Source organism: Silurus aristotelis (genome assembly GCF_946808225.1).
Source record: "Silurus aristotelis genome assembly, chromosome: 15".
Taxonomy (NCBI): domain Eukaryota; kingdom Metazoa; phylum Chordata; class Actinopteri; order Siluriformes; family Siluridae; genus Silurus; species Silurus aristotelis.
The window spans coordinates 17850505-17871628 of NC_139588.1; the positions used below are offsets into that span (position 1 = coordinate 17850505).

General features: G+C 36.8%; 1 protein-coding gene across 4 annotated transcripts in view; it reads left to right on the plus strand.

Moving 5' to 3' along the window:
* Nucleotides 1-2850: 2850 nt before the first annotated feature.
* The window catches only part of col12a1b (collagen, type XII, alpha 1b), a 76269-nt gene continuing 57995 nt past the window's right edge, over nt 2851-21124 (plus strand). For all 4 annotated transcript variants that reach the window (XM_083562371.1, XM_083562369.1, XM_083562372.1 and 1 more), the window contains exons 1-13: nt 2851-3064; nt 4394-4510; nt 8721-8837; nt 9241-9384; nt 9471-9527; nt 10518-10775; nt 12024-12188; nt 12725-12898; nt 13214-13504; nt 13646-14248; nt 15099-15377; nt 15703-15978; nt 16803-17069. In XM_083562371.1, the coding sequence (XP_083418497.1) occupies nt 4432-4510; nt 8721-8837; nt 9241-9384; nt 9471-9527; nt 10518-10775; nt 12024-12188; nt 12725-12898; nt 13214-13504; nt 13646-14248; nt 15099-15377; nt 15703-15978; nt 16803-17069 (2710 nt within the window). In that variant the 5' untranslated portion in view covers nt 2851-3064; nt 4394-4431. The remainder of the gene's footprint in view (nt 3065-4393; nt 4511-8720; nt 8838-9240; nt 9385-9470; nt 9528-10517; nt 10776-12023; nt 12189-12724; nt 12899-13213; nt 13505-13645; nt 14249-15098; nt 15378-15702; nt 15979-16802; nt 17070-21124) is intronic.

Sequence of the window (21124 nt, forward strand, 5' to 3'; positions counted from 1 at the left end):
TAGTCAAATTCAAGTTTTATCTGCACAATTCATCAATTCAAGTCGCATTTACAAAAAAAAAGTTTATTAGAAATTTTAGATGACAGATGATGACAACTGATTTAATCATTTTGCATTCAATGACTAAAACAATGAACTAATGCTGAGATGTTTAGGGGTTAAAACTATTCAGGTGAAACCAGTAGAATATATATCTTGACCAACATGACAAACTACTGATAATGTAGGAAACAGCACACACTTGTACACAATCAGTTAAATGAATGTACAAAAACATTCGCAATTTAATCAAAACAACAATAATTGTTTATGATGAGCACAAATGACTAAATGATGATGAGGTTAAACAATTAGTTTTGAGAATTTTATTTCTGACCTGAGAAACGCTCCAAAGCACTTTTTAGTGCACTATATGTTGAATAAACCATGGTTTGGTTTTCAGAACTGGTCAGAACAACTATGTTTTATACTAGCTAGTCATTCAGGCGTGGGTCACGGCACTGCCGCTAGAGGGCGACATTCACAAATAAATATAAGCTAGACTAACTGCACTAAATGCACTTAAAATTACAATTTTCCCCGCAAATGTGACTGTTGATATTGAGACATTGAAATAAAGAATATTTATTATTTCCATATGAGCACCAGAAGTCATGGATATGCTATTACAGTTTTTCTAAGTCGCTTTGGAGCATTTCTCAGATCAGAAATGAAATTCTCAAAACTTGTTCAACCTCCACATCATTAAGTCACTTGTGCACATCATAAAAGCATTTCTTGTTGCTTTGATCAAATTACGAATGCTTTTGTACAGTCATTTAATTGATTGTGTACAAGTGTCTACTCTTTCCTACATTATCAGTTGTCATGTTGATCAAAATATATTATACTGGTTTCACCAAAATAGTCTTAACCCCCAAAACATCTCAGCATCAGTTCATTGCATACAGTTTTTCTCGAGCATTTCTCGAATCATTCTTAATATTTTCAAACCAGTTAAAGCATTCTCAAAACAATTCGTACAAACAGCACGATACATTGGATTTCCTGCTAAAACCTGTACTTTTCTCAAAATCCTCAGTTCATTTTGCAAAAGTAAGTATTTGTGTCAATGAGCATCTCATTCCCATCAGAATGAAAAGTCCCTTTGTCATAGTTCACAAACAAATCATCGAAATGTTTAGTCATGTTGTCAGTATGACGCTGCACAGTTTCAGGATTTCTTGATATAAACTACGGTTTGGATCACAGCGACTGTAAATGCACAAAATTTGACTTCCTTCTGTTTGGCATCTGTTAATATCAGCAGCACAAATTCTTTTATTTGATTTCATATTTGATTTATATTGATTGCATGAGACCGGACAGGATTCACACTTTTACTGTACTGTACAAGTGTTCGTTTGTTTCTTAGTTGTTCATCCATTTGTGGAATTTGTAATTCTGTGTTTTGCTCTGTCACCAATTGAAGGTTCACGAGATTCACCTTTGACCTGTTTTAGAGAACTAGTTGGTTATTGGTGTAGTTTAGATCAAGAAATACTGAAACTGTGCACTGTTTTACTGACAACGTGACCAAACAAATCGAGTGAGTTAACAAAGGGACTTGTCATTCTGATGGGAATAAGATGTTCACTGACACAAATACTTACTTTTAAAAGACAACCTAAGGGTTTGGAAAAAAGCACAGGCTTTTACAAGAAATACAATGTGCTGTAAATTGTTTTGAGAATGCACTTACTGCTTTGCAAATATGAAGGATGATTCGAGAAATGCTAATAAGCAGCTGAAAAAAACTGTTTGTAGCTTGTACCTTTATGATTATAACAGTTTCACTTACATCTTTTCTATTATCTATTTATATGTGCACTCATTTGCGCAATTAAAGTTGATTATGAATTAGATAAATGTCACAATTTATGTACTAACACCTTCTAAAATTAACCCTGAACTTCAAGTTAGTAACATTTGCTGATGTGCTGCTTATAATTTTAAAATACTATCTCATTAATTATTGCAAGATATGTCTTTATTTTACTATTATCTAGTTAACTGCTATCTATCTATCTATCTATCTATCTATCTATCTATCTATCTATCTATCTATCTATCTATCTGTCTGTCTGTCTGTCTGTCTGTCTGTCTGTCTGTCTGTCCGTCCGTCCGTCCGTCCGTCCGTCCGTCCGTCCGTCCGTCTGTCAATACGATTAAATTATTGAATATTTTCTTTTGTTTGGTGTTTATGTCAGATAAGTTTCACTTACAAAAAATTATAACCATGACTGGTGATTCAGGGCTTCTGTATTGCTCTGAACACAGCGATTAAGGTATTTATTCTTCAGTGACGAAGATTCGTTTAATATCTCTGCAAGTCTTTGCATGTCAAATGCATTTTCCTGTGTGTTTGCATATGATGTTTTTATATCTTGACGGGGACCAAATACGCCCACAAGCAATTAAGAATATTTGACATGTTTGACTTTGTAAAAACATTTGGCTGGTTCCCAGGTTTTTTCCAAAATCTGCAAAAACTTTTAAATAAATGAATAAATATTTAATTGGTAACAAGGTTTGGAGTAAGATCTTGGCATAACATGAGCTGCACTGATAGTTATGCCAGTTCAAAGTGTATGTGTGTGTGTGTGTGTGTGTGTGTGTGTAAAACCCCAGCCTTCATTCCTGAGCTCCTCTGATGGATGTGCTCCATCTCCATCAAAGCAATGCGCAGAAGTTTCCAGCAGTGCAAATTCCTCCCAGCAGCTCTCATGATGAGGATGGTGTCGTAATACTTTTTTTTTTTTTACACTCTGTATCACCGCCCCCCTGTTAAGTAGCAGACCGAGGACAGACCCTGGCTCATTTGGAGTGCGGACCTTCCTCTTCCTCCTCCTCCTCCTTCTCCTCCTCCTTCTCCTCCTCAGGCTCCATCACTTCGGCTGTCTGTGAGCAATCAGGTCCAAATTAAACCAGGACCGACAGGACACCAGACCTCTTCACATTCTTCGTCCTCTGTTTGTGTGATATATCAGTCATTTCTTTTGGACACTTGGTCTGGAATTGAACGGTGAGTTCAAATTATAACGCCACTGCTCATTTTCATTTAATAATTACTAATGAATTAATATTATTATTAAAAGAACCTCTAATTAAATCCTTAAAGAATCACAGAACTTTCTGTGAATAACTACTTTTTTAAAGAAAACTTAAGAAGAGGAAATCACAGCAGATTTATTTATTTATTACATTTCTTTAAACTGTTGTGTAAATTAATGTAACAAATGGCAATAAAATGTAAATTAAAAGTGCAACTTTACTTTTGTTAATAAAGATATCTGTTAATTGTCTCAGAGATCTCATATTAAAAACCCATAGTGAGTCTTTATTATTTATGAATAAAATGTTCGTAGACATTCTTATGAATTAAATACTTCAGCAGTACTGCTATGAAACCCTTTCAGGTAATTCTTCTCACACACATTTGAAGGTTTGATTTGGTTCCTGAGGATGCGTGTGAGGTTTAATGAAAGGTTGAGATCTTTAATTACGATGTGCAACATTTATTCCTGTTGAGCCGGTAAAGGCTGAGTGCACTTTGCCCAGTCACCTCAAGATTAATGAGGGTTGAAGTGAACTTGAGCACGGACGGGCCGCTGCAATGTGCGGCAGGAGGCGCTCTGTATCTGTAATGCAACTGAAAGCGTTCTCTGTCAGGTTTTCTAGACTGGCTTATTGTGAAGTCTTGGGGAAGTTGCTCCTTAATGTACCCCCACAACCCCCACCCCCCCCACCAGAAAAAAAAAAGAAAAGAAAAAAGGAAGCCAAGTTCATGATGTAATGCGAAGATAGTGTTCAAACTGAAAAAAGAAATCAAACTGCTTTATGGCTTGTAGTAAATGTTTGATACATAGTTTATATCAGGTTCTAGTTCAACTCAAGGCTTCAGTGCTTGAAGAGTGCATAAAAAGTCAATAGTGCTTACGAACGCATACTTGTGCATGCAAATTTTCATAATTTGTGGTACATTTACATGTACATTTGATGATATTCCATTGTGTTATTATTATTTACTTCTAAAAGGGGTCATTAAAAATGTTACATGTGAATGTAACAAGTTTTCAATTAGAATGAACTTGGCCTTTAAAAAAAAATTATAAATACAATATGACGAGATATTAACCTATTCCATGAAATAAAATACATTAAACATAATAGAGCTTTTTCTGTTAAGCATCATGAAATGTTCCTTTTTTGACACATGTCTATGGCACCTTTTGTAAACATGGGACAGGATAATAATGAAAACTGTAGTAAGTTAATTTACCTGCTGAGGGGAAAAAATGTGTGCGTGTGAGCTGTGGATCACAGAGTGTAACGGTGTTTGCTTGTTTCTTAGGTCCATTCATGCTCTGCTGAGACAGACCAGGAGTGAAAATGAAGAGAAGGCTGTGTTTGGCAGCATCTGCTTTCATAGCAGTGGCAATAGTGTCGTGTGTGAGGGCTCAGAATGAAGGTAAAAACAGCTGAGTCACTAAACATTTCCTCTCTTTCTTTTTCTTTCCATTTAAACACTCATCTCTCTCTCTCTCTCTCTCTCTCTCTCTCTCTCTCTCTCTCTCTCTCTCTCTCTCTCTCTCTCTCTCTCTCTCTTTCTCTCTCTCTTTCTCTCTCGCTCTCTGTGTGTCTCTCTCTCTCTCTCTCTCTCTCTCTCTCTCTCTCTCTCTCTCTCTCTCTCTCTCCTCTCTCTCTCTCTCTCTCTCTCTCTGTGTGTGTGTCACTCTCTCTTCTCATTCTTCTTTAGCACTCCTCTCTCTATGATCTCTGGTCTTCTCTCTCTCTCTCTCTCTCTCTCTCTCTCCTCTCTCTCTCTCTCTCTCTCTCTCTCTCTCTCTCTCTCTCTTTCACTCTCGCTCTCTCTTTCACTCTCTCTCTCTCTCTCTCTCTCTCTCTCTCTCTCTCTCTCTCTGTGTGTCTCTCTCTCTCTCTCTTCTCATTCTTTTTTAGCACTCCTTTCTCTATGATCTCTGGTCTCTCTCTCTCTCTCTCTCTCTCTCTCTCTCTCTCTCTCTCTCTCTCTCTCTCTCTCTCTCTCTCTGTGTGTCTCTCTCTCTCTCTTCTCATTCTTTTTTAGCACTCCTCTCTCTATGATCTCTGGTCTCCTCTCTCTCTCTCTCTCTCTCTCTCTCTCTCTCTCTCTCTCTCTTTGACTCTCACTCACTTTCTTTCTTTCTTTCTTTCTTTCTTTCTTTCTTTCTTTCTTTCTTTCTTTCTTTCTTTCTTTCTTTCTTTCTTTCTTTCTTTCTTTCTTTCTTAACCATTTAAACCCTCGCTGCAGCAATTCCCACACCCCCAATAAAAAAAAAAAAAATAATAATAATAAAAAAATAAATAAATATATATATATATATATATATATATATATATATATATATATATATATATATATATATATATATATATATATATAAATAAAATCGTCATCTGATAATGCTATCTACATGCATTTGTTTTCCATTGCTCCCCTGTTTCACCCATCTGGGTTTAACTGTGCACGATTGTTTCTTATTATTGAAGCTCTGATTTGAAGGGCTTACTAGTGAAATCAGGAGTAAAGCTAAACCTTGAAACTGAAGCAGTAACCCAAGGTGCATTTTTTCTGAGGGGCAGATTAAATCTGCGTGTTGTGTCGATTTGCAGCCCTGTGTGGGCTAACACTGGTTTTAATCTGTGCCTAGGAAATAGGATACACACCTGGGACTGTTTTCAATTACATTTCCTTTTTTAGTAAAGCAAGCTACAACAGTCTGTTAATTTAAACTAAATAAGCATTTTTTTTACTTTCCACAATGGCAGTTACTGGGAACACCAGTGAACTGAATGAAGGCTGCATGAAGTTTATGTAACAGTTTTCATTTACAATAATAAAATACAGATGAGGGATTCATTACCAAAAGCAAAATAAAATAAAAAATTGTCATTGTATATAATTTACAAATTGTAGTCTTACAATTTATTAGTTGAAGTTTTTTAATTAAATAGGGAGGATGCTCACTATCAATAAACAGTAATATGTAGTATGACTGTGGAAGTATGTGAGGTTGTTCCCTTATGTAAACGATACTTGTTAGATGAAGTTCAAGATCCTGGACCGATTACTTCAAGCTCATATATGAACATGGCCTGCAAGTAAAATCCAGGAACTTGGATTAGAATAAGGATAAAAATGTAGTTTTCTAGGGTTATAGTGATCGTAAATAAGTCTACATTATAAAATACAAACATAGAGAGAGAAAAAAAAAAAAGCAGCCAAGAATCACCATAAGCAGCAGATGAAAGCTGCATCTTCACTCTTTCAACTCTTTCACTGCTGGTGGAACATTTTCAGAGTCATCCAAAGAGCAGAAAAACAATGACTGGACTTCATCATCATCGGCAAGCGTAAAAGTACAAAGTGTGCCACTGCGGGTGTACAGCGGAAAACCTAATGGAATATTTATACTACTTTTAACTTCATGTCCACCCGATTTAATAGAGCAAAAATACAAAAATATATTTATGAGCAAAAAAAAAAAAAAAAAAGATTTTAATTTTTTTTAAATTCTTAAATAAAGAGAAAAAGCTCTGTGTTATTAAGCAGTAAAGTCTGGCATCAGCATGTCGGTGACACTGTGAATGACTTTTTATTTTCTTGTGCTAGAAATAATGTTTTATATCATTATTTTAAATTATGCCATTGATTAGTGGAAGATTCAGATGATGATCGATGAAAAGCCCATATTAAATTTCATGATTGCAATCTTTTCAAATAGAAAGACAGAAACATGTCTGCATGATTGATTTGAAATAGAGAAATAACCTGTGCATAGAAAATGATTCTTTTTTTTAACTATAGTTAATGAGATATCATTTTTCATATATTTTGACAGATTTTTGATTAAACATATAAAAAAAAAAACATTAATTGTCTGGTACTGTGAAGTGTTGGACACCGAAAGCCACCCGAGTAGGACAGTGTTGACACCGATTCTCTGGAAGTGTATGCTGTGAACAGCATTTCTTTCTGTTTAAAATCCTGAATTTCCCATAGGTGTTTGCTTTTGAGACCCAAATATTGTAAAAGCCATATTATATAATTTAAATAACATTTTCATTCACTCAGCAAATATGCCCTTCATATGCCATACATGTCAAATATTAGGTCAAATATTACTCCACTAAAAGTAAAAGCGCTTCTTTTATACTTTGACTTGAGTAAAAGTATTTGCCTTCAAATGTACTTAGTATCCAAAGTACTATGATTGATCATGGCTATAACATCCTATTATCATTTTTGTCACAAGACTTTATCTTAGTTTATGTGAAAAGGCTCTAAAGCTACTTCAGAATATTAACGAATTACATTTTCTTTGTTACTGTCCACCACTGTTGGAAAAGACCACTTGCTTGTGGATAGACATGTATCATCAGGGGATAAAGGTGATCAGTCAGAAGAACTTTGTATAAAGAGAAAACCTGGATCAAACTATATTTTGTTTCTTCACTTATTTCCTCAGATCTTTACTTAAATATGTTACCTCTCTGTAAATATATCCAGATATTAAATGATAAGATGTCTAGTTTATGTTGTGGGCCATTGGAAAGTGTGAATGTTTTAATGACCAGCATATGTTAGGATTGGGTCGGGCCCAAATGGGATCAGAAATGGAAGCCATCATCAAAGTTGAATTGGTCAACCAGGTTGGTGGATCTTATTTTTAACGTCCCTGCCCTGGTCAAGCTTTGGCTCTGGTCTGCCTGATCAGAGCTATTGCTTCACAAAATATTTTATTTGGATATCCTTAACATACACTCATCTCACACATTGTTCCAGCTGCCAAATGTACCTCATAGAAAACACCTGAATTACACATCACACATCACACAGTCAAAGGATATCGATTTAAAATATTTCTAAATATATCCTCTCCCTGAAGTTCGTCTTGTACATGGAGGTTTCAAGTTGTAGGCTACAACTTTTCATGTACATGTGCATTGGGCAGATGTGACATCAGTCTGCCCAATGTGACCAACCCCAATTTCTTTTTGTTGTTTGTTTTCTGTTTGTCTTATTTCAAGTGTGTGCAAGTCAACTCGCATCTTCTTATTTAAGTAAATGTCGAAAAGAATGTACACACGCGTCACCAGTGACACTGTGTATTCTTTTAAGAGGTTTGCAATGGATTGTCATTTTAACCAAGTCTGTATGGAGAATAGAATGAGATGTGGTTTTTTTTTACATTTTCACTATGATATGACATTTTTCCATTGTACAATCAATATTTGAAATATATTTCTTTGGAGAACGTTCTGCAGCAGTTCACCACACTGTGAGTCCAGCTGTGTTGGACTGACTGCTCTGACCGCATGTAAAAAAATCTGGCACTCTACCGGTCTCTGTGGTTCACCTTTTTTTTTTTTTTTTTGTTCGCTGTGTTTTTTGCTTGAGCAGTCTGCAGCCCTTCATCCAGACTGCTCAAACAGATGTCATTTTATTTTAAAATGGCGTTATCTCTCTTGTGTTGCCGTCACTCCTCCTTCCCCAACAATGAACATGCTAACTTCAGACATGAAGTGTTGATCGTTGGGGTCCCGTCCGTGCACTTGCTATGTGTTCCTTTGACTTTATAAAATTATTAAACAAAATCTCTTTTGGCATTGACTTGATCTACTCCATCTTTTTGCAGTGATGCCGCCGTCAGATTTGAGATTTAAAATATTAAATGAGCACACAGTAGAAATGACATGGAAATTGCCCCGGTCAAGAATAGAGGGCTTCAGAATACAAGTGTCATCAGGTACAGGTAGGTAGTATAATTTATGAGCCTATATATCTTTCATTATTGAGCTTTTATAGCTTTATGTTGATTTTGCCCCTCAGGTTGATTATGAGTCTATTACATTTTTGATATACATCCTGTAGAAAAGTGATTGCATTGTTAAAATCTAAGTACTGCTAGCAAGACCCTAACTCTTAGATCTGAACTTCAAATGTATTTCACTTTCTAACAAATGTATACTTAAACAATTAATTAATTGAATATATAGGGTACAATAGGACAGAATACTTAAAAAAATAAAGGAAACTAGGATTGTGTATTAATAGTTGAATAGTAATATACATAATAAATGGCCCACTTCCCAGGTTTGCAATTTGCACAAGCTTTTATAAGTCTATGCACTTCCTTTGCTCTTTCCTCACTATAGACGAGCCTGTGAAAGAGTTTACACTTCCTGCCTCTGCGAAAAAGACCTCGATCAGAGACTTAACCACTGATGTAGAATATGAAGTTTCAATATCTGCATATACTGGATCACAAGAGAGTATACCCCTCTCCGGTCAGATAACAAGTAAGTCAATTGCTGATAAACCATTCTGTTTTGGGTCCTTTACGTTTCTTTTTTTCAAAGGTATAATTTACATTTTATTTCCCTAGTTCAATCAAAGGGGTCTGAAGGAGGTCCAAGAAGACCACAAGTTTCAGATTCAGTCAGTAAGTAAATCGCAGAGTTTTTTACTCTCACTCATTCATTGTCTTAAGTGTGTGCTTGTTATATATATATATATATATATATATATATATATATATATATATATATATATATATATATATATATATATATATATATATATATATTTTTTTTTTTTTATAAAAGCAGCATTGTGTTTTATTTTATGACTGAAAACATTGAGCTTGTTACACAGCTGTATAAAAGTGAGGTTGCCATTGTGTGAATCAGTGAGTGCTTATTCCTCTTGAGTTAAATGTGGACTCTTACCTTAGCTGATTAAAACAAGACCATAAAAACGCTGAGAGAAGCGGAAAGCATTGCAACGACTCACTTTACAAGAGCCTCATGGCCTTCTCCTCCTTAAGCAGAAGGTTAATAATTTTTTCTGCCTTGAGCATGGGTAAAGAGTTCCCTCGACAGCTGATTAGTCATCTTAATGCAGCACACTGATTAAATGCTGAAGACATCTTTAACATATGTCTGATGCTATTAGGTGGAGTAGTTGGCAGTGAGGTCAGCGAAGTTCAGGAACAATTACTCTTTTACTGAATTACTGCATTGCATTGAAGTGACGTACGTATTCAGCATCTGAGTGCTGTACAGTTTATAATAGAAACAAAAGAAGTAATAGATTTCTTGTAGTAGCCCCATAATTAGACCTGCACTGTGGGCCTGAAAAGCTTTTGGGCACCATTATTTGATCATCATCAACTGGAATAGATAACAACAAATGTGTTTGCTTTATGGTGACCCCTATAAAACAACCTTGTTCAATTCTTAAAAGTTTAAACATAGTCCCTATTTGACCAGTATTAAGTTTTAGTGAATATTCAGTGGCCTTTTTTAACCTCTAATTCTACAAATTTCATGACAGAAATGCTTATAAAGTGTAATGTTTATAATAGCGGTAGTGTGAATTTATACAGTGTTTTGGTTTTAATCCTATAAACCTCTTGCCTTTTTTGCCCCAGAATGCTCAGCAGTTGCAGATCTGGTCTTCCTGGTGGATGGTTCCTGGAATGTAGGGCAGGAGAATTTCAAGCATGTCCGAAGCTTCGTATCGTCTATGGCTGGAGCTTTTGACATTGCAGAAGACAAGAGCAGAGTGGCTGTGGTTCAGTATAGCACAGATGCAAGGACTGAATTTACGCTAAATCAGTATCTGAGACGGCCTGATCTTCTCCGTGCCATCAACAACATGCACTACAAAGGAGGAGACATCATGACAGGTATAAATGACAAACAACACAACCCAGTTAAATTCAGCTTTGAGTCAGGTAGCTCGAAATGAAAGATAATTTTGGTTGTTGATCTGTTTGATAAAAAAAGGTATATTTTATTTCATTTTTAAGAGATGAAAACAAAACTTCCTCCTCTTCCTCCTTTTCCTTCTTTTTATTAAAATGAATGCTTTCAAGTTTTTTAGAATTTTTTCAGGGAAGGAATGTAATTAAATGTGAATAAATTGTTGGACATATTATCGATATATTAAATGGGCAGTACTTAAAGTAAAGAAAGGACACTGGAAACCCAAGGGATGGAAAAAAATAGTGGCGTGAACAGGAGATTTTTCCTTTTACGTGATATGGGAGTGGGGATAAGGGGCTGTGTTAGGAAAGAGAACAAATTAAATATTGTTGGCAGGTTTAAAAAAGCACATTAAATAAAAAAATAAAAAACCTGTCCCATACACCAACACTCTATTTGAGACAAATGTGGAATAAAATGTCTGAGGGACAACAGGGGAACACTACATGCTGCGAGTACTAGCATTTAGCCCACTGTCCATAGATAATGTTTATTCTAACCATTTCAGAGAAGACACAACTAAGTCTAGCTGTCACGATGTGTATGTTTGAGTTCTAGTTCATAAGTTTGTTCTTGGAAGAAATAAAAAGCTTAAACCTCACCATAGGAATAGACTACTACAGAAGCATCCCACCTTTCTTTGTGTGAGAGAGAGATACAATTTGCTCATCAGGTTTAGACAAGATAGATTGTGCATTGATTGCTTTTGTTGTTTTGTGTTCTTGGCAGATCTCAATAATGCTGTTTACATGGTTCTGTATTTATGAATCCTTATAATCCTTATACTGTGTAATATATATTGTGTGACTATATCATGGGTTTGTGCAACTGCTTGTAAATGCATTGAAACCTAAGTGTATCTAAAAGGATTCATTTGACTTGATCACACATTTTCAACCCGGATATATTTACACACATACAGCATGCATAGTGCAAAGTTCATTCAGCACTGTGCTGCTTATGCAGATGTCAGAATACTCCCAGCCAAACACTCAAGCGCTCGATTCCAAAATCCACTCACGAACCAGCAATATGTCTGTGACAACAATTTGAATTCTTTTTTCTGACATGTCATAAATAATCACATGGAAGTGAGAAAAAGTGGATTTTAAAAGGAATTTCATGCAAAGTGAATGCTTAATTGTATTTTTCTCGCTGCCATTATGCAGGTGGTGCCTTGGACTACCTGTCGAAAAACGTTTTCATCGAAAGCGCTGGTGCCAGAAATGGATTTCCCAGAGTGGCTGTTGTCATCACAGGGGGACGATCGCGAGACTCTGTTAGGGACTTTGCTAAAAAACTTAGAAACAACGGCGTCGAGGTCTTCACCCTGGGTAGGTGGGAGTCTCGTGCTGTCTCTCAAACTTGAAATACTATATTTTCCTGTTATAAGGTTTTAGAGCTGGGGCGGAGGGATTGGTGCCCTTTTCAAACTCACCCTTCAGTCAATCTGCAGCAGATGGTGAAAAATAAAAAGCTTTCAAGGAGTCAAGGTCTAATCAGATGGGTTTTGCAGACGCTGTCTTTGGCACTATCATAGTTTCCTACTCGTGGAGGAAAAATAAGCTGCTTTTAAATGTTTTCCACTGACCTGACCTCCAACTCCTTATTTAAAAAAAATAAATCACTGTTAATCCAGCTGGATTGCTTTAAAAGTGGGGACACGATAAGCGTTTGCTGCTTTTCACATGTTTCTAGTGCATAGCTAGTGTGAGGCATTTTTACAGAATGCTTTTGATTGATTTCACATGCAGCTTTCATCTTTTACAAGACATTTAGCATTTGCAGGTGTTGATTTTAAAGCAGAAACAAGATTTTAGATTTTGTGCAACCCTATAGATCAATAAACTTTATTTTCTCTGCAAATCAGGCATCAACGAGGCAGAGGAAGAGGAGCTGAAACAAATGGCATCCACACCATATAGCACTCACGTGCATACCGTGTCTAGCTTTGAGTTGATTAAGACCGTGCAGAAAGAGCTCATTGCACAAGTGTGTTCTGGAGTCGAGGACCAGGTGAACTCATTGGCTAGTGGCGAGGAAGGTAAAAACAGCAAACAAAAAATCATGTAAACATGTGATTAAGGTTATATTTTTAACCATGTATGTAATATACAGTATATCATCATATACAGTAAATGTTGACTTACACTGGCCTGAACTGACCACGGTGCTCACAATTGCACACACTAGAAAAAACTATTCAAGTCTGTTTTTTTGCTACAAAATATTATCATTCCACATTAATATGTTCTGACTAAACATTTTATACTTCTTACCTAAAGGACATTTATGCTATTTTGCTTAGTACAAGCATGTTATGTATAGACTCTGAATGGATGCTTGCATCTCGTTGTAGTGGTCGAACCCGCCTCAAACCTGCAGGTCAAGGAGGTGGCATCCAAATCAATGAGGATGACGTGGGGTGCCTCTGTGGGTGAAGTAACCGGCTATAAGATACAGATGGTGCCTATGATGGCAGGAAGAAAGAGGCAGGAGCTTTACGTCAGTTCCACTCAGACCAGTGTTAATGTGAGGGACCTTTCTCCAGACACTGAGTATGAAATTAGCTTATTCGCCCTGAAAGGATTAACACCCAGTGAGCCAGTCATTACCATGCAGAAGACCGAACCTCTCAAAATATCACTGGGTAAATAGGAAAATTAAGTTATCATTAATTTCCATGAGCTGACTATTATGGTCTGTTTGGTTCCAAATGAACCTTTCAAGATGGTATTGTTCCAAACAAAATACCATTAATGCACTAAACTGATTAACATTTTCCTTCTAGAATGTTCCCTTGGAAGGGATGTTCAGGCTGATGTTGTCCTTCTGGTCGATGGGTCGTACAGTATAGGGTTGGCAAACTTTGCAAAAGTGAGAGCTTTTCTGGAGTACCTGGTCAATTCCTTTGACATTGGTCCACAAAAGGTCCAAATCAGTCTTGTGCAGTACAGCAGGGATCCACACACTGAGTTTTACCTGAACACACACCACAATCTGGATTCAGTGATTAAAGCAGTGAGAACCTTTCCATACAGGGGAGGTTCCACTAATACTGGCAAAGCCATGACCTATGTTAGAGAGAAGATCTTCATTTCCAATCGAGGTGCTCGTGCTAATGTACCTCGCGTGACGATCCTCATCACGGATGGCAAGTCTTCGGATGCCTTTAAAGATCCTGCAACAAGGCTTAGGAACAGCGATGTGGAAATCTTTGCTGTTGGAGTGAAAGATGCCGTGAGGTCAGAGCTGGAAGCCATTGCAAATCTGCCTGCAGAAACCCATGTGTACACTGTGGAGGACTTTGATGCGTTCGAGAGGATCTCCAAAGAACTGACCCAATCCATTTGCTTGCGCATTGAGCAGGAACTTCTAAATATCAAACAGAAAAGTGAGTGGTCCTTATAAAATATTTTGGTTTCAAATGGAAATTTGGTAAATGTAATAACTGAGGTATGCAAAGAAAGCATGTGTGGATAATGAATTCTGTTGATCTATCAAAGATGGCTTATGTGTATGAATATGATTAACTATTAAAATCTAAGACTTTCTGTGTAAACCCAAAAACTACTATATATGTAAGTTATGTAGTGAAGCAGAGTGGTGATTTTATTTAGAGGAAGTATATCTGTGAAGCATTGACCTTTACACTGACCAATTAATATGCTTTTTTATAATTTTTCAGCATCTGCCTTTATTATAAAAAAAAAAAAAAAGGTTTCAGATATTGTATGATTGATGTGAATCATCAACATATTATTATCATTATTATTATTGATAAACATTTCCATTTTACAATCCTTTGACAATAATTATATTTTGCTGAACAAAACTTCCATTCAGCAAATGTACAGTATGTGACTTGACTGCTGAAATTACCCCTGTAATGTAATTTTAATCTTAAATTAACAGCAGCAGAAATTATTTACACATATGGTTACAATTATGACAAGGATTTCAAAATGAGCCTCATTTGCCTTTTTTTTTTTTATTGTTCTTGATCTGATGAACATGTGGCTCACATATGTAAAAACAAATGGTTGCAGTTCATTGTGAAAAATCTTAGCCACAATGTCTGCACTGCAAGTTCCAAATGAATTTGCACGTAAACCTTTGGCACAATCTTCTCCAATTGTTATAAAATAGATAAGAAATAAATAGGTAGGGTGGGTGAAAGGTTTGGTTAGGATGATTGACACACTTAAATGAGCTTTATTTAATTAATTGTGATCACGTTGCAGGTTTGGTATCACCTAAGTCCCTGAGATTTTCCGAAATAAGCTCCAGAAGTGTCCGGACCACGTGGGCCTGTGATGCTACAGATGTCGAGTCCTACCTAGTCAAGTACAAACCAGCTGCAGAGCCTAATGCAGATTATGTCTCCGTCTCAGTACCAGGAGATACCACCACTGCTATGTTGGTCCACCTCACGCCCCTTACCAAATATGAAGTCAATGTTTTAGCCCAATATGACAAAGGAGACAGTATACCTCTCACTGATTTTGAGACTACATTGGAAGGTTAGTTCCTCTCTTTCGCATGACAAATTTGTTACACGGAAGTTTAAAAATGGGATTTTTAGAATAGATAGAAGGAGCATTCTTCAAAACAGCTAGTTTTTCTACTATTAATGTTTTTTATGTATTCAAGAAACAATTTCACCAATAAATATTTGTCAAAATTAAATACAAAAGATGTTTCTTTTTGATTACATTACAACACACCATGTATTATTGTCTGTAAAGTCACTAAAATACACTATTTTCAGACTTACAGTGAGGAATAGTAGAAAAATTATTAGTTGTAAAACATCAATGACTTATAAAGACTCTTGTTTTGCTGCAGAGCAAGGAACTGTACGCAACCTCCGTGTTTCTGAGGAGACCACCGAGAGTTTCCGTGTGTCATGGACTCCGGCTCCAGGAGCTGTGGTGAGATACAGGCTGACCTATGTTCCAGTCAGAGGTGACAGTGCCACAATGGAGACCTTTACACAGGGCCCTGAGACCAATATCATCCTCCAACAACTTCTCCCACTCACCACTTACAGAGTGAGCGTGGCAGCAGAGTACTCATCAGGTGTCGGGGAGCAAAGACAAATTGATGGCACAACTAAAGAGGGTGAGTTTCATTAATAAAGAGGCATATCAAAGTTTTATGATGCATATTTTCCTTCCGCTCATTACATTTTTCTAATGTTTGACATTCTGCCATTTAAAAGATTCCAATCCCACACTTGTTATTAAGCAACAGGGCTTTCCCTGTGGAAATCTGCAATCAAGACCTACACACACACACACACACGCACGCACCCACCCACATGCACACACACCCCCCCACAGTTTTTTGTTTCCTCTGTGGGAGGTTATAGAGGATGGAACGTTACCCAGGAGATGAGCCTGCTTGCTAACGCAACAACCATCTACTAGGGGGGAGGCTAATGGAAATAAACAAACTGATTTCCATTTGCCAAAGCAGTGGAATTCCAGACACTTGTTATCATTGCTCAATGCGGTTAGCGCCTTTGTATGTTCCAGCTGCTCCTATCTGGCTGCTCTGAGTAATGCAGCTGTGATTTTTTCAGGGCCTGTTATGGCAGAAGACAGATCTTATGCAATGGGATTTTCTTAAACTTTCAACATTTCATAAAGTGCAGAGTTTCTCCATTTATTGATATGAGAGAAAAATGTCTTCCTTACCACTTTATTTTGTCATGACGAAACACTTGTAAAAGGAGATTTACGGAGACATTTTATGTGATTATAAATGCATTTTATTCGTTTATCACTGTTGCATTTAGTTCGACAAATGACAATTCACAGATTGTAATAGCTAGATCATGCATTAAATTATTGAATTGAAATGTAGTTTTTGTTAATGCTAGCTTTATAGATCCTCCAGCATGGCCTTTGACCTAACAAGTCACTCATGCTGTGTTCCTATAGAGCTTGGCTCTCCACGAAACCTGCGGGTTTTTGATGAGGGAATATCGTCAATGCAAGTGGAGTGGGAGCCGGCGCCTGGTCGGGTGCAGCAGTATGTCGTGTCCTATCAGCCAACCGAGGGTGGAGAGACAAAAGAATTGTCAGTGAAAACACCATCAACTATGCTCAAAAACTTGCAGTCTGGCACAGAGTATCAGATTACTGTCCGAGCTCGTTACTCCTCTGGTCTTGGCCAACCGTTGGAGGGCACTGGCACCACTTATGAGGGTGAGTAGATATCCCTAAGTGTGTTTTGTTTTTCTAAGTCAGGAGTTAGCTAATAAAGCAAAATATATGCCATTAACATACTTCAGGGTCCATAAGCCTTTCTACACAGAAGTGTAAGTTTAAATAAGTGTGTAAACCTGCTGTTAGCTTAACTTTTTCCTCTTGCAATACACTCACAGCATATTGATTTTAATGTGCAAGTCAACTTCATGCAATTTGTGCCACATTTCCCATTTTATAGTGGTCCACCATTCTAGTGACCTTCAAAATTGACAGGGTGTTGCCTATTATAGAGTTTGCTTTTTTTCTTCTTTAAAAAAACAATTGCTGATTAGAAATCATGCTTCAGATTGAGGTGAAATCTGACTTTATGGGATGTGAAAATAGAGTAGATTAAGCATAGCCATTTGAAAGTGTCATGGAGGCCAACTAAATGCCCTTGGGGGTTGATGTGTTGGATGCTAACAAAAATAGCAAACATCTACTTGGGTAAACCAAGTGAACCAAGGCATTGAGGAATTGAAGGTATTTAGTTTAGTTGACATTGATATGGTCTGTTTACACATTTTACTGACTGTTAGACCTCCCAAAAAGAAGATAGTGGAGCAAAATACCTCACCGCATTTCCAACATATTCTTACATTTTAGTCAAAATAACATATCTGATATACAGTATTATAGCATCAGAATTATTGCTGTAAGTAAAGTATAAAAGCCCACAGAGAAAACCATTTAAAGTTTTGACCTGTTTCACACATTTCAAGAGTAATTATCCAGTTATTGTATTGCCCAAATAGAAACAATCACAGCAAATAAAAAAGACTGCAACTCTGAACAGGATATGACATAACACTTACTGAGATGATGATTGAATAAACACAGATATAGCATTTTACAGTGCTGCACATGCAACTAATTTCTAGTGTAATGCTCTTGTATTTTGCTTAGTGCTTTCAGACTTTATTTGCCCTGTGAAATATATCTTACTGCCCACTCCCATACCACATGGAAGTAAAAAAACACCCATTGAAAATGGTATAGTAGTACTTTCTATAGTAAAAATGGCTTTTATGTAGGTAAATACCTTCTTAGGCTAGAAGGTACACAACAACCAGCTCTTCTTTCATTCAGGGATGGGTGGAGCATTGGGATATGTACTGAAAGCAGAAAGACATCAAGCACCACCAAGAACTTGCACTTATTACCCTAGCTTGTGCTGCACCCAATGACTGAACTCTGGCTTGGTTGGAATTTGTTCTGACCAAGAGAGAATTGCGTGTGTGGTGCTAGTAGTGGTAGCTGGGGGGATGGGCTATGGTTATGAGTCACTTTCTCCTGCTGTGTTGGACCTTGTATGGACTTGCCTGGAATGCAGCAGCTCTGTCCTGAAGGTTTGGCTGGTGGGTCCATTTCTGACGTAATTGGACAGTCTGATTTTCTTCCTGCCTTCGGTTCCTTGGGCCATATGGAAAGGATTTGGCCAATTCAGCAACCAAAGCTCTTTTGATTATGATATATTGTTATGTTACTTCTTCCATCCATCCATTGACAAACAGAGAAAGTTTCAGTGCTGAACTGACCGAGCTGTGATCTCACAGCTGCTTACATAATCCACTTAACATGCAGCTGCTGGAACTATCAAGTAAAACATTTAAAGAAGGTTTTAGAGACTGTTTCATGCATAAGTTCTAGCAGTGAAAAATGAAAGGCTCCAACATGGTCCACCATTTTCTAGCTATGTTGATAATAGTAGCTTTTTAAGCAAGACATCCTGTGCCTTGCATCCAAGATCTCTGATCTCATAGATTGCTTGCACAATTCAATAAACACAAATTTGCTGGAGCAAAAATGAATTAGAAAAGCCATATTAGCAGTGTTTGCTGTTTTAAAACTTAAGTGTACACATAAATTGAATTACCAACACTCCATGACTCCACACTACAAGTTTATAATATTACAATCACAAAAATATTTTTTTTGACATTAAGACCTTTTTAGAAAAACCTTCCAGTAAGGAAAGAAATAATATAGAGGCCCTAACATACTCCTGAATTTCATATATGTGTGGAAGCAAGGAAGCTTAAGTTTCACATACATTCCATGACCTGTTCCATCAAGAAAAGAAAGTCAATAAAAGTAAACTTGAATGTACTAGATGGGAAATGAAACATTTTATTAGATATTTGGCATCAGACATCTATGTTAAATAATCTGTTATGTACTCATAATTATTGATAATTAAGAAACAAAAACAAATGCATGGCTTGCACTGCATTAATTCTTCATATTTTTCTTTCCTCTAAAATGAATGATCAGCTTCTGATGCATAAAGAATGCAGTGTTAAAATATTCCACAAATCCTTAAGTACTTTAAAAACAATTTGAATTTAGTAGCAGTTTAAGGAGCACCTTTGTTACCTTCCTCCATCCAAGAGCTGCGATTTTACACATACTTGCTCTAATCATTGAGCAGGAAACTTCTGGAACTCAGCAAAAGAGCCAAGCAAAAAGATCGTTGTTCAGATTTCTCTATGCTTGATTTCCAAAAGTAGGGAAAAAAAACAAACCACATATTCCAGGTCTCCACTGCTAATTATAAAATAATGGCCATTTCAGCAACCTTCAGTACTTTCCTTTATCCAAGGATTGCAGTCTTTTAAAGACATTTTAATGTCTAACTTCCAGAAGGGGGAAAAGAAACAGACACTCCGACATATTCCAGTACATCTGAGTTTTTTGGTTAATAGAAGGATAATTTTGACCTTGATAGGGTATGGAGATGACTGATAAGGGCGTGAACAGGCCTGTCAACAGCATCGGCCACATGGGGGATTTGTAGGCTGTAACGGGTCTGCAGAGAGGTCTCCAATCTTGGCATTCTCTGTATCTCTTTGTCCTTTTGGTGGAAACTCTAGCTTTTTTACCTTGATAAATTTGGCAAATCATAGCCTAAATGCACAGCACACGTAGATGCTTATGACTAAGTCAGCTCAGGATTCCAAGCAAAAAAAAAACCAATGAGCTGTGTAATAATGCAAAATTAATTGTAAAGGTTGGAGAGGAAAAATACTAAATAAAAATGTTCTGTCTGGTTTTGGTGAACCTGTGGCCAAAGGCACTGTAGTTTTAGAGTGAAAGCCTATGAAGATTTCTGCTTCTGCTCAAGGTTTCAATGTTTTGTGGTTTCTGGTTTGCTTTTCTGCTAACCATGGTTGCTAAAAGTGATATATAACTTACCATGGCCTTTCTGTATGCCTTTCCTGGAAGGCCATGCTCCTCTGACCCCTCTCATTACCAAGACCTGGCTACTCACAGACGTGCCACTCACTAATCTGTGGCATATGTGAGAACCCCAGGGAATCAACAGTTTTTTTAATTTTTAAATCTCATTTATGAAAGTAAGATTGTAGATTGGTTCAATCAAATATTGCAATTATATAACCTAAGCTTAAAATTTTCACAATAAAGGCATCTATTGTAATACATAATTTCCCAAAGAAGACCACCAGGCATTCAGTTTTCAGCATATGGAGAGTTGTTCCGACAGCTCAGGATTACCTCAGGGAGATTCCTAGGAGAGCATAATTTTTCTATGACATTTATTATATATACAAAGCTGATCTTGGCCTTCAAGGGTATTTTATTTATTCTAAATGTATTTCTGTGCCTCTTTGATTAATGCTACTTTAAATTAATATATTTTATTTTTATAATGTAAGTTGCAAAGCTTATCATAAGGCATTTTTGATCTTAGTAGGAATCTCCACATTTGACCTCATACATGTGAAATGTTTCGAAATATGTGGAAGAAGAGCTTAATTTTTAAAACTTGGATATTCACGTGAATTTGGGATGCACATTCTTAAGCAGCAAAATAGAGATGAATGAGGGTAAAAAAACATAGAAAAAGAGGACATATGGAAATGAAATCAATCTTATTCAGTTTGTGTGGAGAGAGCCAAAAGTAAGGTTTTCTATTCGCAGTTTACTGACAAGGTGCAGCACCTGGGAACTGTCAACCGAGGATGACCCTGCCCTCCCTGACGTGGAAAAAG